General features: G+C 36.2%; 2 protein-coding genes across 2 annotated transcripts in view; one reads left to right on the forward strand and one right to left on the reverse strand.

The window, feature by feature from the left end:
• Window positions 1-18: 18 nt before the first annotated feature.
• On the reverse strand, window positions 19-10,630 carry LOC139934925 (E3 ubiquitin-protein ligase MYLIP-A-like). Its single transcript, XM_071929350.1, has 4 exons — window positions 10,394-10,630; window positions 9,120-9,313; window positions 5,276-5,659; window positions 19-4,078 (listed from the first exon to the last, which is right to left on the reverse strand). The coding sequence occupies exons 1-4, from the start codon at window positions 10,478-10,480 to the stop codon at window positions 3,415-3,417; spliced, it is 1,329 nt and encodes a 442-aa protein (XP_071785451.1). The 5' UTR covers window positions 10,481-10,630; the 3' UTR covers window positions 19-3,414.
• A 3,334-nt stretch (window positions 10,631-13,964) lies between these two features.
• Window positions 13,965-19,354, forward strand: part of LOC139934470 (glycine cleavage system H protein-like) — a 28,878-nt gene continuing 23,488 nt past the window's right edge. The window contains exon 1 of the mRNA XM_071928716.1: window positions 13,965-14,223. Within this exon, the coding sequence (XP_071784817.1) occupies window positions 14,070-14,223 (154 nt within the window). The 5' untranslated portion in view covers window positions 13,965-14,069. The remainder of the gene's footprint in view (window positions 14,224-19,354) is intronic.

The following is a 19,354-nucleotide window of genomic DNA, read 5'->3' on the forward strand; positions in this document are numbered from 1 at the left end:
AGAGAAAGAAACAAAGCATTATATTTCCTTGTACTTGGTACACTTTATTTTTTTACTGACAAAGCTAAAAAACATCTCCTCGAATCAGATCACAAATTACAAATTTCGTCTCCTTCCAATAAATACATCTTCATTTCGTTCAACTAAAAGACCACATGACTGATGAATATCAAATTTTAATCAAATTATACGATTAAAGCTAACAGATTAAACTACATTTAAATGTGACCAACTAAAGCAATATGACAGCATGTGGATTATTAAAACATTTAAAAAGCTGTCGGGTCTCCAACTAGTCCATGTCCGGAACAGCTAGCTGCAGTTAATTATAACTTATCAATGCAATACTACCGAGTTTTAAGTGAAATCACATTCATGATAATCACATTCATGATTACTGCAATCCTCTAGATCCAGAATTGAATAATATTATTATTTGGATTAATTACTTATTGGAATGCAATCAGGATGTTGAAATTTAGACCACGTAATTCCTTGTAAGATTTGTTTGTTCGCACAATTGGTACAATCACTTGTAAGCTCTCCGACTTTATCAACAAAACTTGACCACCTTTCAGTAATATTGTCAAGTTTTGCTCTCAATGTCCACTACTTGTTATCGCAATGTAAAAGCAATGAGCTGTACTATGTAATCATGGAATGAGTTCAGACAATGCAAACATTTTTGGTCATCTAACACAATTTTTTTAAAGTAAATATGAACCTAAACAAAAAGAAGAAAAGGACACATTGAACAAATTCTGAAGCTTACATTTTAACTTAACAAATGAAATACAACTCACAAGGAAAACTTCTGAATTTGTTGAACATAAAACTTGTTAAACCTAAATTTGAAAACTAAATTTGAAGAATGTCGACAGAATTTATTCTTTAAAAAAATGTTAAAACTCTACAAGGATTACACAATTTCAAGTTGTATTCAACTAGGTTATTTCATTTCTTTTTGCATTGACAAGTGCTGCATTGATTTGATAAACTAAAAAAAAGGGTTTTCAAGAGAACAGAAAAAATTTGACTTAAAAAAAGTATGTAAATTTCAAAAAGGAAATCATGTTTTTCCCCTTCAAAAATAAAAAGTAGACATTCGTTAGTTTTATCTGATTTCCCAGTCAGTGTCGGCAGTCAGTTATGGAATAATTATTCATTTTGATTGCTTTTTAGGCGAAGCACCTCTGATCATAAATTCAGGTGCATTCATGTCATGTGGTAATATTTTTCAATAACCCTGACAATCTGTCCTCAAACATCAAATGGATGATTATGAGAAGTGGCTGTACCTCATGTTTCTACCTGGTTCATTGGTGAAAATGTGGAATCAAGCAGGGCCCAATTTCATAGAGCTGCTTGAGCACAAAATGTTGCTTAAGCAAAAGAAATCCTTGCTTAGTAAAATCAGATTACCGGCCAATACTCCACTCAATTGTTATGCTAGGTAAACAACAGCTAAATACCAGCCACAAGCAATGTATATGGCATGAAATTTTGCCCAGTAACATGTGTAAAAAGAACGAGCTGTTTTCTTGCTTAAGCAAATTTTTTGCTTAAGCAGCTCTATGAAGTTGGCCCCAGATTGTGGCACAGACTAGCAGCTTGGAATCACATTTTTAAGAATGTTAAGATATTTAAGATACATGTCCCTTATATTTTGGCACATGGCGCAATGAAAAGGGTCGATGTTAAAATGGATTTTTTTTCTCAAAAGTCTAAGTGCTTTTTAAATTTGCAAATTTGGTAAGCACAGACACTCTCTTCCTCGATTTCCAGGTTACTAAAGCACAATATTTTAGTGCATTCCTCATGAGAAGCTTTCTTCATAGTTTTACACAACATTTTCATTTGGCAAATTAAGTAATTCAGCAATATTTTGTTGTTTTATGCAACTGCCCCATGTACCTAACCAGTTTTGCTATGCGGTTATTTTTGCAGCTCACAGACAAATCACTATTTGGTGATGGAGCCTCTATAAACACACACTCAACCTTAAATTAAACTATGGTGACTAAAATATACACAAAGAAGCAAATGCTCTCTCAACTAAAACGTTTTGTGACGCACTACACCAATCTTAAATAATAACAAAATCCTATTTATGTTTTCTTCAAGTTCTAGAGGTAACATTCTTTGCTCATCTGATTAAGTCTATAACATTAAAAGACACGGTAACAAACAACAGATTTCTTCTGTGGATAAATATTAACATATTATAAATGAAGTAACATTACAAACACTCAAATCAAAACTCACAGTTAATAACAAAATCTGTTCATTTTTTTTGGCAATTAAAAATTTGAAAAGATAATAACAAATGTCCACACCTCTTGTAAACACCTGGTGCCTAAGTTGCTGGCACCAAGGACCGAGGGTGGCAGATTAATACTGTGTTTTAACATACATTCTCCTTAAGATTTCCCTCTAAGGTGGGCTTGCTAGACAGTGCAAAAGTGATCATTATATCACAATACTAGGATCGTAACAACAATTATGATCAATATTGAATATTTTGGGGAAATTTTGATTCATTTTTGTCCGGTAAACATAAGAGGGAAGGTACATGCACATCACTGGAAGAGATTTGTTTTAAAATATTGGAAAACTTCAATCATGCACACTTATGTAAATGATTTAGCATGGAATAATAGCTTTGTGTATTTTCATTTTTTAGGTTATAGACCCTTATGGTTATCTGCCAATTCAGCAACAGTTGATGTGATGCTCTTTTAACCTTTCAACAGAACAATAACTTTTATCTGTTTTTCAATGTGAGGGTCATGGGTTCAAATCCCATCTACTTTACCAGTGGACTCATGCACAAGTACAGAATGGCCCCACTGCTTATTGGTGGTGTAAGAGTTTTAAGAAGAACAAAACAGTTCAAGTTTCTTTGCATCTTTGTAGATGCTGGCCAAACACCATAACATTTTGTACCTTCCCTTGAAAATAAATGGTGAAGAGCATCCATTCTGCATTTGCTATTTTATAAATTAACACAGAATTTGATTATTTCTTATCAATCTTGAGACCTACATATAGCAGCGAGACTACAAAATCGTTCTATAAAGATATTCCAAAAATACAGTATGAATAATCTGTTAATTTACGACTTTTTCTTATACAATTTAAAAAACACTGTATTACTGCAGTTGGAATACACAGATTCCAATCCAATAACTCTTTAAATTTGTGACAGTTACCAAGAACAGACTTTCCCTCGAAAGTGGCTCTTCATTTAAATTAGAAAGCATATTGCACTCCTAAAGCCAATACCATAATACCATAGTCCTGATAAAATACTCCACTAAGTGTTCTGAAACACAAGCATCATCTGTAGCCAGTTAAATGTGACTGAAAAATAGCGGTTGTGCACAACACCAATGTTCTGCTGAGTTACGGTTTTCACACTCCTATTGGCACGTTTTCTGTGTGTGTTTCTACCGGCAAGAAGATTCGAAGTCTCTGTTCAATGTCTGCTCGACAGTGAGGACACGCCTCCACCTGTTCCGCGCAGACGCTGCACAACAGATGGCCGCAGGGGAAGAAAGCTGTATCCAGCGTTGTTGACATACACACCTTGCACGTGAAGCCGTTTGTCAGCGTTTCCAGTTTCTCTTTCAATGACTTTAAGTTAGTGTCCTCATCTTCATCCGACATTGTACACGCACTGTTCTCTTGGTCAGGCAGATCACTGAATGTCACACGCTGCATTTCTGAGCACCCAGCGACATGCAGCTTCCTCTTTGTACTGTCATAAACCTCTCTCCATGTCCGCTGAACGTCAAACATGAACTTTTTGCCATACTCGGTGTTCTCAGTGAAGATAGATGCCAGAGTTCCCCTGAAGTCACGCACACACTCAGCTCGGATCTGTTGCTGCACTGTGTCACAGATAAAGAACTCGTGCTTCTCGGTGACCGCTCGGTACAACGCTTCAGTCACCTCTCTACTCGGGAGTTTCACAGAGAGTGTCATTGGGCTTACTTCACCATTTGCCTCATGGGGGTACGTTACACTGAAACACTTTCCATTGATTGACTCCTTCAGGATCAGGTCGAGTCCAATTCTGATAACAAAAAGAGGAAAGTACATCAAAGACTTGTGAAATAAAGCAGGTTTTACAACTTTTCTTAGAATCTTTACAACTCTGACACAAAGACAATCAACCAAGTTTGAAAACCATATTACTACCAGATCACAGTTAAAGGAGACACTGCAAATAATAAGAAGCTCATGATTCTGCGGGGGGCCTTCCATCAGGATTTCTAAATGCAAAATGTTTTTCCTGACAACAAAGCGCAACAAAAGTCTCCCAGCACATACCCCAGCTTTATTTCAAACAACAAAAGCCCATACAATAGATGGAAATTTGCAAAAGCCCCACAAAAGCCCATGTTACGCTTCACTGATATTTTCCACGAGTTCATAACAGGAAAGCTTAGAGCTACACTTAGGTATGTTCAGTACATTTAAATACCAAACAACAAAAATGCCACGATCTGTCAAGGGACCCCCTACTACATGATGTATAATGTCAAGGCTACACTCCATTTAGAAACTTTTTATAAAAATCTTTTAGTGGCACTCTTTTAGAGTTTTCTCATCAGCATAAGTTGTTTTTTTATGTTCTAAAGTAGAGAGTTTAATCTCAACCAACTGTGTGTATTATATTCTATGACATTAGTTAATTAACTTCCATGAGATTTGTAATAATACTGTATCGGTAGACATATATTCTGGAGTAATGTAATGATTTATTATTGACGTGACTGATTCATACAAGATACAAGATTAATGTTACTGGGGAGAGTCCTGGATTGACCTAGTGACGTATTAAGGTCACGGTATATTACTGCGCTGTGTGTATATAAAGTAGTACCTTCACAACCTCCCTTTTTCGAGAAATTCATATAATAAAATGGCTTGCTAAATGAAGGACTATTTTGGCATATTGAAATCAATAAAAATTGAGAACACTGGTCCAAAATACTTCAATGAGCGAGATCCAATGATATAAATGTTGTCACATGTATGCAAGAACAGTAAACATACTTTTGAGTTGTTTGGGGTTTAAGTGGACTCCAGTTTTGTACAACATGCAAACTCTGAATTACAAAGCAGCAATCACTTTCCAAACTGTCATTGGGAAGCGACTTTTGCATTTAAGTAAGCATGGTATTCAAAATCAAATGGGTTTTAATATTCAACTGGTTTTATTGCCTTCTAACAAAAAATTAGTTGGCTACATCAATCTCTCACTCACCTCTGCAAGCACTCTACTTTGGGTTCATCGGAATAAAGATGTATGCCCTGGGGCCCAACACCAAAGAGAACACTGCCTTGACTGGTGTCCCTCGCATGATACAGCTCCATACCGTAGCTGTCCAACAACGACGCCTCCTGCAGAAACTTATTCTCTGCCTGAGATGGTTTCATCCCTCGTAAGCGTACATGCTCTGCCATGACTTGGGTGATGAACTCATCACTGCAGATCCTGCGTGGCAGACATGTGTAATGAGGGGTCTCCGGTCTGTAGTTGCCCTGCTCGGCCTGGGCAAGGAGGGCGGCGAGATGGGCAATTTCCTTCACGGAGGCCAAGAGTTTACCATTGATGAGGTCCAGTTTTACATCTTGGAAAAACAGCCGTCTGAGGAAAGAACACAAAAATAGTCAATGGGCTTAGCAAACACACGCACATTTCATTTAATTTGCTTTCTTTCTATTGGTTTACTTTATTTACAATAAAACTCAAACACCTGAATCAGATTTCTGATTTGCTGTATAAACATAATTTTAGCTGTGAATAGTAGGCTTAATGCAGCAATGGATACTTTTGTTTTAAGACAATCAAATTACAATATCAACACTCCGATTTAAGTAAAATCTGCCATTAATATTAATTTGATTGCTGTAACATAAAGTAAAAAAAACAAAATACAACATCAATTAGTTCTATCCTAAATGAATATCTGACCCTCTTAGTTAATGAGGAGCATGGATGCATAAATGGTCATGTATCCACATGTACACACTGTACATGTACATAGTAATCCCAAGAGGTAAAAGGCAAAAACTTAATTAATATTCATGTTTTATCAACGGCTGCCCATGAAACAGAGGCCACGTTGACCATGGCCTGTGTTGCCCCAGGTTAATGGCCTTGTCCTCTCAAAGGTGAAACACAATAAATGCCTCTTGCTGATGTCATAAAAAAAAAAACCTTGAATATTCATTACGCACTCAATAACATTTTCTCAGTATTACAATAGGCAATTGTTTAGTTGTGCTTTCACTCAATGACAAACAAATCTTACTAGATAAGGATCTATGGCACTGAATGGAAGATTCATGTTTAATTAAACCACACACTGTACACAGCCACGCAACACAAAACCCATTGTCCATTGTATTCTGATTAAGCTTCCAAGCATCACTTGTGGTTTGATTGATCAACCAGAAACGCAGCCATGAAACTGATCATTGCAAGTGAATATTAATTACCATTGCAGTAATTCCCATGCAGAGCGACTGTGCAATTTGTTTTTGAGTGATCTTCAAGTAGAGCTAAGATAGGCCTAATCCATTCTTTCAAAGACTTGCCAGATGAAGGATCACCTTTATAGCAACGCAATTAACCTAAAATAAATCAAACGCATTCCTTAATCCTCTTAAAATGTCATCTTGATTCAAGAATCAAGTCCCACCCCCAACAACCTGAAAATCATTTCTGTATGCCCTGATGATAATCTCCAAGAAACAAAAACTTAAACGGCTACACAGCAAGCTCTCTCAAATCCCCCTCCCCCCTTCCCCACACACACATTTTAATTATTACAGATTTCATAAGAAACTGATTCTCAAAATGTTGAGCAATCGTGATTTTTGCCGTTGAAACACTCGACACAAACACAGCATTTGGGTTCATCTATAAATAATTACAAACACACCCGGTTGACAATAGTATACATTGTAAAGCCACTTAAGAATTCATTCAAGGCAAATTGAACCTCAAAATCAAATCAAGCTTTCATGTCAGGACTCCATCAGCATTCACTTATCAGTTATCTAGAGCAATGCATGAACTCGCATACCTAACCCTTTGCAATAATACCACCGCCCTGGTTATGCTCTGTTGTCTGCCATTATATGCAAAGTCCCATCATTCTTCGGAGAACTGTTTAGCATTGAATACCTAGTAGTCTCGTGACCAACCAAATGCACACTACACGTATAGATAGTGCTGTCCAATACATGTAGTGTACAATGTACATGTACCAGCTACGTGTACACACAGATGTGTTCACGCATCATCACCAGCCCCATTTGAGTGTGTACTGATAATTTACATGTCAAAGGGGGTTCAGCATCTCTATAAAAAATGTCCTCATTAAATACGTGCACCTAGTTGAAATTAAATAACTTCAAGTGAAGAATGCAAGTTTTCCTTCCTCTATGGTTGATGTAGAGATGAAATTATGTATTCCCAAAAATGTTAAGTTTAAAAAGACATTTAACAAGGCCACACAATCAGGCTCATGTTGAGTACGAATTGATGTTATGTCATACATGTTTAATCACTAACTTTTAAGTCCCAAGTCAAGTCCTTATAGGATTGTTTTCTTAAAACTAAAATTATAGAAGATGCAACTCTAGTGATCATACCCACACCATACTTGATATTAGTTCCATGAGATTGTCGGCAGCTGCTCTTTAAAAGTTTGTTAACCTTAATGGGCCAGGCAGTTTGAGTTTGCACAAAGTGCTTGTCAAACAAACCTCAGTTCTGTGTTCAAACATATTGAAGGTCGAGGGGGGGAACCATTGACAGCTTTCCAAACTTCACACAAATTTTTTAACTCGTCAACAAAATCTTTTTCTACTAAATACAATAAACTGGCATTTGAAAGCATTTTTGTAATATTCTTTTTATGTCCATAGTAATAAACACAAGGATATAACCAAACTTCTGTGATTTCGCAATACGGTATGGCATGTAATAGGGGATGCACCGGCTTGTATGAGATCATTGCAAAATGTGCAATACAAGTGTGTCAAGATTATAAATATAGTTATTAAATAACAGTGCAAAACTAGTGCATCTAAAACTCATATCAAATTTTTTTTTGTTTAACTGATCTTTAGGAAAGGAAAAAGAGTGCAGAGGAGGGCACTCACTCCTTTGAAATGCTCGAATAAAAATCTGGAATTCTCCTTCACATACATACAATTGAAAAAACTAATAAAAAACATAAATGTAACATTAATACTGACATTGTTTGTTTTATATAGAATCACTTCCTTAAATATTTTGGCAAATTACATCCAATCTATTCCCGTTGATGTTTTTTATAACTTCCTTTTCAAGAGGAACTTAGGTTCCATGTCTAGATAAACATCATTATGAGTGGATGTTCAAGAAAACACTAATTATCCAGTTACAGGACTGCATGCGGCTGGTGCATGCAGGTCACATGATTGGGACACACACAAGTTATCATGTTTTGATCATGGTTACTGTTGAACGAATAAATTCACCATGGCAGTAACATACACAGTGTGAAAACAGATATTATCTAAGAAACTTTGATGGAGAGATTGTCTTTGGCTTTTCTTTCTGTCCTTACATAACAGCGCCTTGAGAAAAACACCTAATGTTATAATACTTCCTTAAATAAACAAGACATTCAGAAAAACAATTTCTCTCAGATTTATTTAAAGGCAGTGGATACTATTGGTAATTACTCAAAATAATTATCAGCATAAAACCTTACTTGGTAACGAGTTATGGGGAGAGGTTGATAGTATAAAACATAGTGAGAAACCGCTCCCTCTGAAGTGACATAGTTTTCAAGAAAGAAGTAATTTTCCACGAATTGGATTTCGAGACCTCAAGTTCAGAATTTGAGGTTTCAAAATCAAGCATCTGAAAGTACACAACTTCGTGTGACAAGGGTGTTTTTTTCCTTTCATATTTATTTCGCAAACTCTGACGACCATTGAGCTAAAATTTTCAGTTTTCTTTTATGCATATGTTGAGGTAGACCAAGTGAGAACACTGGTCTTTGATAATAACCAATAGTGTCCAGAGACTATAAACACATTCTCACCTTGTTACTTCTTGTAGGACTAAATGCGGCTGAACATGAAACTTGACGCGCAACTGCAGCCTCAGTGGTGAAGGTCCAGTGAGCTGCGAGTTGATGGGGTTTCGAAGATTGAGCCACATTGGATCACCACCATTTTTCCTTGTAAACTGCAGCCCAAAGTAATCACTTTCTATAGTTCCCAGTTTTTGGCACACCTGTGGTCAAAAGACATAAAAATTAATCAAACTACTGTCATCTTACTTTAAATGAACTTAATAAACAACAGAACAGGGTTGAAAACCACACAAGATGGAACAAAGGCCAACGTAGATTAAAAAAATAAAACCCAAACAACAATGAAGTCCTATGGTTTATAAATCTAAACACAAACCGTAATTTGGACTTGCATCTTATTTAGCTTGTCAATTACAAACTTCCTATTAAACTTCAAACAAAGGGATATATATTACACTCTTTAAAAGAAATTTCTGTTGCATTTGTGATTTTTTTTCTTTGCTGAGCCCTGGCTGAACAATCATCACATAGCTATTTCTATCTGCCATTGATTACCTGAACTGAAGCAATTGTATCACAAAAGTTCGTGTTTTTAGTGTCTAGCTTGCAGGAAAATCTCACAATAAGGTTTAGCAGGAGAATAATTACAAAAGATAACTTTCAGACAAAGTGTGATTCATTAAAACAATCAGTCAGTTTCGAACACTTGTTCTTTTTATTTTATTTGGCACAATGTTGTAAATTGTTGCTGCAGTAAACTGAAATTGTTGTAAGATTATAACGTACTAAAGACCTAGCCCCCCCCCCCCACATCATTAATAGCAAGGCATTTTTTATAATTAATAAAACTAAATAGCTGAATAGGTAGCCGTTTACAAAAACAATGAACATTTCTAAATTTAATTAGATTGGGAAAACACAATCCAAATACTAAATACTTTTAGTTTTATTATATCGAATAATCAGTACTCATGATGCTTCACTCATTGAAAACGTCAAACCAAGCAACCATGACAGGGGTTACTAATGTACAACAAAAAAAGTATTTCTTATTAAGATTTTTAAATTATAACTGAGCTGAACAAATGACAGTAAATATGCTATACAGTTTCTCGCAATACAATATAAACGCAATCTCTGGGATGGGAAATAAAACAAATATACCAAAAACAGAGAAAACTTACGGGAAATTGAATACAAATCTGAAAATAGCACATTACATTGTTTGTTTCAAAAGTAAAATCAGCTGGCAATAATTAATATTAAGAACTTCTGCTTACCTTGTCGAGGCATTCTTGCCCAAGCGATTTCGGAGAGAGTTCAATCTCACAAATGTTCTGATCGGGTTTAGTCACGAGGATAAACATCTTGACAACTCGACTTGCTTGACTAAAATGCTGTAAATGCTAGCTTGTTCTCAGATCAATCCGACCATTTTTCACAGTAATTTCCAACTTCTTGCGAAATCCACACAATGGATTGACAAATACGTGCTGTGACATGTACAAACTGCTCTCGCTACTGCAGGGCATGCAAAGCCAGCTAGCGCAGCATCCAGCTTTCGATTTAACTCTGGGGTGTACTACCAGTAAAATAGGGTGCTATAAAGTTTAACAATTTGATTTGATTTTATTTTTTATAGTTTATGTTAAATATATAAATTTTACATTTTGTGAAATCAATACGTTGATTTATGGCAGTCAATTTTTAACCATTATTTGTTTTAAATATGATAAATTATGCCTAAATTTAGGACTTATTCTTCTCTAAACAACTAAACACCCCTAATTTAAAAATGGTTTAATCTTTTTACTTTTCTTGACAAACAACCTGGATCATGCATGTGCTGCGTGAAAAAAATCACCACGAGCCAATCAATCCACCCGGTGACAAGGGGCTAAATACTCTGCCCAATCAAAAAGGGGAATCCCTCCAGCTGGCATAATACGTCATACCTGTTTACCGCAGGAAAACCCCTGCACAACGAAGGTTCTAGCTTTTTTTGCAGGCCGACTCCTGCTGGGTTTCCAGGGGCCAGGTCACGATTTTACTTAATCGAATCATTGTTTATCTTCGCTAATTTTTTTATTTTGCGAACTCGAGAATGATATAACGGTTTACAGTTACGGGTAATAAATGTTTAAACATAAACTCTCCTCCCCCAAAACGTTGCGAAATTGAAAACTTGCGGTTTGAAACTGCAAGTAAGATACACATTGTATGCAAATGACCCAATGTCAAGGTGACGGTTCATGCATCATGCATTATGCATTATGCATCATGTTTCTGGCACGTAGGCTTGCTCTGTGGTGTTCGTAGTAGTATGTGGGCGTAATGTGCATTTTTTTCTGTATTGTTTGTAGTAAAATGGGCAGGCACGTTGAAAGGCTAAGGTCAGCGGTTAGTTTTTTTTTGTTTTGTTGCCATCTCTACGGGGAATCACATTCCTGTGTCGTGAGTGAGACATTCGAGTATAATTTTCAAATCTCCCACGCGGACTTCCCCCGGCCTATGCTGGGCGCAGTATTGGTTTAAACAACCCGGCTAGCCCAATTATAAATATTTTAATTCTACAATATTAAAAAAAAAAAAAACAATTGTTTTTCTTTATGCAATTAATAATTGACCATCTATGACTTGTTCACAGAAAAATGTGTTTTTCTTTCTCTGTCCTTACTCTATGCTAGCATTGCCCATCTTTTTGCAGGAATAACTTCTTACTGAAACAATTAAAAGAAGTGTACGTTTGTGTACCCCCCCCCCCCTTTCCCCTCCCTCCCAAAACTATGAGTATGGCAATAAAAAAAACATCGTATATTCCTAGTGGTTGGATCACATGGATACCTATAGCCCTGGCGGCCTTACACTTTCGTATTATACTACTGTAAGAGAAAGCGAATGGATACCTAGCACTAACTTCGATTGTCAACTGAGAATAGAGTAGAGGCTTCACTTGAGTTGTATAGAGGCTTCACTTTGAAGTGATAGGTTCATGGCCATCTTTGTGTGTAACAGAGAAAACAGATACGGTTGTTCTTTCCCTAAGGAAATCGGGCAAGTATTCTCTAATAAAGCATCACTGAGATACCCTCCTCATGGTAGTTGCTAATATAACCAGAGCTACCAATTGAGAGTCAAGTCAACTGAGAATGTTGACAGGCTTTTTGAAGTGATGGTTCATGGAAAAACTTCTTCTTCTTTTTTTTAAGTGTAATTTGAGAAACGTTACTGTCTGAAACTTTTCTCACATACGGTGTTCCAAATAAAAAGTAATTGTTCATGCGCGTAGACTATATGTTATACCGCCTGAAATGCAATTTCCGCAGGTTAGTTTTACTCACATTCAATTCAATTCAATTGTTTATTGTCACACATATAAATACATATACAGTGAAATTCACTTCGGCTTGCAATTGAAGAAAACATTGGTTTGCGGTATACACCATGTGTGTATCTACCTATACTGCCGCCCCGGAGTAGATAATCGGAAGTTCGGGAGACTTCTCAGTACGGTTCTGAACTGTCCTGCTTTTCAACAGGGCGGATGGTATAGTAAATAGACGGGGGAGGGGGGGGGGGGGGCATGGTGTGGGTAGGGCACGCTAAACCAATCAGAGTCTTGGAGAAGGGGGCGTGGGTAGCCACTCAACCAATCACGAGTCTTGGAGACGGGTTGGGCGTGGTCGGGGACATAAGCACTCCCCGCGCACTTAGAGGCAGTGGACACTCTTAGTAATTACTCAAAATAATTATTATAGCATAATACATTTCACGGTAACGAGTAATGGGGAGAGTTTGATAGTATAAAACATTGTGAGAAACGGCTCCCGCTGAAGTAATATAGTTTTCAAGAAAGAAGTAATTTTCCACATTTCTTTCATAGTTATCTCACAACTCCGACGATCAAACAATCGAGCTCAAATTTTCACAGGTTTGTTATTTCATGCATAATTTTTTACGTTGAGATACACCAAGTGAAAAGACTGATCTTTGACAATTTATTTACCAACATATGCATAAAATAACAAACCTGTGAGAATTTGAGCTCAATGGTCGTCGAATTTGCGAGATAATAACGAAAGATAATAACGTTGTGTGCGTTTGGATGGTTGATTTCGAGACCTAAAATTCTGAAATTATGAGGTCTCGAAATCAAATTCGTGGACAATTACTTCTTTTTCGATAACTTTTTTTATGAGTGACTTCAGAGTAGGAAGCCGTTTCTTAAAATGCTTTATACTATCAACCTTTCCCCATTACTCGTCACCAAGTGAGGTTTCATGCTAATAAATATTTTGGGTAATTACCAAGTGTCCATAATCATAAGTTCAGCAAACTTTCACTAATGATGTCTCATTGAAGATAGATAGTGAGTAATGTGCTCCGTCTAAATGGTTTATGTGGGTTCTTTTGACACACAACTCGAATGGAATTATAGGCCTTCGAGTCTAAACTGGTATAATTATCTGTGACAGATACAAGTGAAATAGCATTAGTATCTACCATCGCAGAGCGGATCACAAATCAATGTATTCCGGTTGTTTTTGTTTTTTTGCGGTGCACGATAATCTGAAAAGCTAACTTATCTGATTACGGAGAAAGCCGGTCAAAACACGAACAGCTAGCCTAGCAACCGCGGAAACTATGCCCAATTATGTTGTGTGTGCATCATACCATTTTTGGCTGGTAAAATTGAGCTTAGATCTTATGTCACAGACAATCTAATGTGCTTTCAGTCTGTATGTTTTTGAGGGAATTATTTCTTTTAAGAATTGAGGGCGCCCTGATCAAACAACGGTCAGAAAACAAACGCACACAAACTGAAGTATACATGATTTGATTTAAATGTACAATGTACAAGCTTTGTGTATGTCACAAAACACACGCCAAAGGTCACTGTTCACCGAATTTGACTCCACACGATCGTATTAATTTTTTGGGGACAAAGTTTTCAACATGGCATGTCCAAGAATTCTTTCACAATCTGTGAACCTGTGTTCTAGAGTATGCAGGGTGTCTGCTTGGGCTACTGCACGTCCGCATTTATTGAACTCTTCATCAAAAATAACAAGGCAGCAAAGTCTTCCAGTGCCACGACAATTTAGCACATCAACTTCTGGGGTGTTGGTAAAAGTCGGAGGTCGGAGGTAGCCGGAGGTAGCCGGAGGTTGCGTTAATTGCGTGATATTTAATTTAAAAAGATTACTTACACACTCAGATTGAAGTTTGGAAGACTCTTATGCAGTTTACGGGGATTAAAATTCAATTCTGTACCCATTGGGTGGGGGAAAACTATGCCCCCACGGTACGAACCGACTGGTCGTGTGGAGTACTTGTGTTGAGTAAACAAGGTCACACTGTAGCGCCCTCAAAAAAAAAACGGAGGTGTGTTTACGCAACGTGTAGTTGGTGCGTACATGCCTATACACGCACCACGCATGAACCCTGCAGTAATATGGTGTATTTAGACTAACAGCCGGAGGTTAATTTTATTTCTTTATTACTCCTCAGAAAATTACAACAAAATCACAAACGACTCTCTATGTATGTCACCTTATAACCATTATTTTTTTACATTTTTATTATTTATGAAAAAGGACTAAAATAATTGCGTCTTTTGATAGCCCGTCTTCACTAGGCCTATGCAGTGTACACACGTACAGTGTACGCCGTATGGTCGTGTGAAGCATTTATTTTTTATTTTTGACTAGATGGTAAAAGCCGGAGGTAACCTTTTTTTTCTTTATTACTCCTCGGAAAATTACCAAAAAATCACAAACGACTCTCTATGTATATCACCTGATAACCAATATTTTTTTACATTTTTATTATTTATGAAAAAGGACTAAAATAATTGCGTCTTTTGATAGCCCGTCTTCACTAGGCCTATGCAGTGTACACACGTACAGTGTACGCCGTATGGTCGTGTGAAGCATTTATTTTTTATTTTTGACTAGATGGTAAAAGCCGGAGGTAACCTTTTTTTTCTTTATTACTCCTCGGAAAATTACCAAAAAATCACAAACGACTCTCTATGTATGTCACCTTCAAACTATAATTTTTTTACATTTTTATTATTTATGAAAAAGGACTAAAAAAATTACGTCTTTCGATAGCCCGTCTTCACTAGGCCTATGCAGCGTACACACGTACAGTGTACACCATTCGATCGTGTGAAGCTCTATTTTTGACTAGATGGTAAAAGCCGGAGGTAACCTTTTTTTTCTTTATTACTCCTCGGAAAATTACCCAAAAATCACAAACGACTCTCTATGTATATCACCTGATAACCAATATTTTTTTACATTTTTATTATTTATGAAAAAGGACTAAAATAATTGCGTCTTTTGATAGCCCGTCTTCACTAGGCCTATGCAGTGTACACACGTACAGTGTACGCCGTATGGTCGTGTGAAGCATTTATTTTTTATTTTTGACTAGATGGTAAAAGCCGGAGGTAACCTTTTTTTTCTTTATTACTCCTCGGAAAATTACCAAAAAATCACAAACGACTCTCTATGTATGTCACCTTAAAACTATAATTTTTTTACATTTTTATTATTTATGAAAAAGGACTAAAAAAATTACGTCTTTCGATAGCCCGTCTTCACTAGGCCTATGCAGCGTACACACACGTACAGTGTACACCGTATGGTCGTGTGAAGCATTTATTTTTATTTTTGACTAGATGGTAAAAGCCGGAGGTAACCTTTTTTTTCTTTATTACTCCTCGGAAAATTACCAAAAAATCACAAACGACTCTCTATGTATGTCACCTGATAACCCATATTTTTTTACATTTTTATTATTTATGAAAAAGGACTAAAATAATTGCGTCTTTTGATAGCCCGTCTTCACTAGGCCTATGCAGTGTACACACGTACAGTGTACACCATACGGTCGTGTGAAGCATTATTTTTGACTAGATGGTAAAAGCCGGAGGTAACCTTTTTTTTCTTCATTATTTCTCGGAAAATTACCAAAAAATCACAAACGACTCTCTATGTATGTCACCTTATAACCATTATTTTTTTACATTTTTATTATTTATGAAAAAGGACTAAAAAAATTACGTCTTTCGATAGCCCGTCTTCACTAGGCCTATGCAGCGTACACACGTACAGTGTACACCATTCGATCGTGTGAAGCTCTATTTTTGACTAGATGGTAAAAGCCGGAGGTAACCTTTTTTTTCTTTATTACTCCTCGGAAAATTACCCAAAAATCACAAACGACTCTCTATGTATATCACCTGATAACCAATATTTTTTTACATTTTTATTATTTATGAAAAAGGACTAAAATAATTGCGTCTTTTGATAGCCCGTCTTCACTAGGCCTATGCAGTGTACACACGTACAGTGTACGCCGTATGGTCGTGTGAAGCATTTATTTTTTATTTTTGACTAGATGGTAAAAGCCGGAGGTAACCTTTTTTTTCTTTATTACTCCTCGGAAAATTACCAAAAAATCACAAACGACTCTCTATGTATGTCACCTTAAAACTATAATTTTTTTACATTTTTATTATTTATGAAAAAGGACTAAAAAAATTACGTCTTTCGATAGCCCGTCTTCACTAGGCCTATGCAGCGTACACACACGTACAGTGTACACCGTATGGTCGTGTGAAGCATTTATTTTTATTTTTGACTAGATGGTAAAAGCCGGAGGTAACCTTTTTTTTCTTTATTACTCCTCGGAAAATTACCAAAAAATCACAAACGACTCTCTATGTATGTCACCTGATAACCCATATTTTTTTACATTTTTATTATTTATGAAAAAGGACTAAAATAATTGCGTCTTTTGATAGCCCGTCTTCACTAGGCCTATGCAGTGTACACACGTACAGTGTACACCATACGGTCGTGTGAAGCATTATTTTTGACTAGATGGTAAAAGCCGGAGGTAACCTTTTTTTTCTTCATTATTTCTCGGAAAATTACCAAAAAATCACAAACGACTCTCTATGTATGTCACCTTATAACCATTATTTTTTTACATTTTTATTATTTATGAAAAAGGACTAAAAAAATTACGTCTTTCGATAGCCCGTCTTCACTAGGCCTATGCAGCGTACACACGTACAGTGTACACCATTCGATCGTGTGAAGCTCTATTTTTGACTAGATGGTAAAAGCCGGAGGTAACCTTTTTTTTCTTTATTACTCCTCGGAAAATTACCAAAAAATCACAAACGACTCTCTATGTATATCACCTGATAACCAATATTTTTTTACATTTTTATTATTTATGAAAAAGGACTAAAATAATTGCGTCTTTCGATAGCCCGTCTTCACTAGGCCTATGCAGCGTACACACGTACAGTGTACACCATTCGGTCGTGTGAAGCATTATTTTTGACTAGATGGTAAAAGCCGGAGGTAACCTTTTTTTTCTTTATTACTCCTCGGAAAATTACCAAAAAATCACAAACGACTCTCTATGTATATCACCTGATAACCAATATTTTTTTACATTTTTATTATTTATGAAAAAGGACTAAAATAATTACGTCTTTTGATAGCCCGTCTTCACTAGGCCTATGCAGCGTACATGTACACACGTTCAGTGTACACCATACGGTCGTGTGAAGCATTATTTTTGACTAGATGGTAAAAGCCGGAGGTAACCTTTTTTTTCTTCATTACTTCTCGGAAAATTACCAAAAAATCACAAACGACTCTCTAAGTATGCCACCTGATAACTATTATTTTTTACATTTTTATTATTTACGAAAAAGGAAAAAAATCACGTCTTTTAATAGCCCGTCTTCACTAGGCCTATGCAGCGTACACACGTATAGTGTACACCATTCGGTCGTGTGAAGCTTTTATTTTTTATTTTTGACTAGATGGTAAAAGCCGGAGGTAACCTTTTTTTTCTTTATTACTCCTCGGAAAATTACCAAAAAATCACAAACGACTCTCTATGTATGTCACCTGATAACCAATATTTTTTTACATTTTTATTATTTATTAAAAAGGACTCAAAAAATTACGTCTTTCGATAGCCCGTCTTCACTAGGCCTATGCAGTGTACACACGTACAGTGTACACCGTATGGTCGTGTGAAGCATTTATTTTACTTTTGACTGGATGGTAAAAGCCGGAGGTAACCTCTTTGTTCTTTATTACTTCTCGGAAAATTACCAAAAAATCACAAACGACTCTCTATGTATGTCACCTTATAACCATTATTTTTTCACATTTTTATTATTTATGAAAAAGGACTAAAAAAATTACGTCTTTTGATAGCCCGTCTTCACTAGGCCTATGCAGTGTACACACGTACAGTGTACACCGTATGGTCGTGTGAAGCATTTATTTTTTATTTTTGACTAGATGGTAAAAGCCGGAGGTAACCTTTTTTTTCTTTATTACTCCTCGGAAAATTACCAAAAAATCACAAACGACTCTCTATGTATGTCACCTTATAACCATTATTTTTTTATATTTTTATTATTTATGAAAAAGGACTAAAATAATTACGTCTTTTGATAGCCCGTCTTCACTAGGCCTATGCAGCTTACATGTACACACGTACAGTGTACACCATACGGTCGTGTGAAGCATTATTTTTGACTAGATGGTAAAAGCCGGAGGTAACCTTTTTTTTCTTTATTACTCGTCGGAAAATTACCAAAAAATCACAAACGACTCTCTATGTATGTCACCTTATAACCATTATTTTTTTACATTTTTATTATTTATGAAAAAGGACTAAAAAAATTACGTCTTTTGATAGCCCGTCTTCACTAGGCCTATGCAGCGTACACACACTTACAGTGTACACCATTCGGTCGTGTGAAGCTTTTATTTTTTATTTTTGACTAGATGGTAAAAGCCGGAGGTAACCTTTTTTTTCTTTATTACTCCTCGGAAAATTACCCAAAAATCACAAACGACTCTCTATGTATGTCACCTGATAACCAATATTTTTTTACATTTTTATTATTTATTAAAAAGGACTCAAAAAATTACGTCTTTCGATAGCCCATCTTCACTAGGCCTATGCAGTGTACACACGTACAGTGTACGCCGTATGGTCGTGTGAAGCATTTATTTTTTATTTTTGACTAGATGGTAAAAGCCGGAGGTAACCTTTTTTTTCTTTATTACTCCTCGGAAAATTACCAAAAAATCACAAACGACTCTCTATGTATGTCACCTTAAAACTATAATTTTTTTACATTTTTATTATTTATGAAAAAGGACTAAAAAAATTACGTCTTTCGA

The sequence above is a fragment of the Asterias amurensis genome, chromosome 3, assembly GCF_032118995.1.
Source record: "Asterias amurensis chromosome 3, ASM3211899v1".
Taxonomy (NCBI): Eukaryota; Metazoa; Echinodermata; class Asteroidea; order Forcipulatida; family Asteriidae; genus Asterias; species Asterias amurensis.

Bases quoted from the DNA above. Each gene is read 5' to 3' on its own strand.
- LOC139934925 (XM_071929350.1), bottom strand. From the start codon at position 10,480: ATGTTTATCCTCGTGACTAAACCCGATCAGAACATTTGTGAGATTGAA. The intron at 9,314-10,393 runs GTAAGCAGAAGT...TTTTGACCACAG, and splicing joins GGCAAGAATGCCTCGACAAG to GTGTGCCAAAAACTGGGAAC. The intron at 4,079-5,275 runs GTGAGTGAGAGA...TTTTGTTATCAG, and splicing joins AAAGTAGAGTGCTTGCAGAG to AATTGGACTCGACCTGATCC.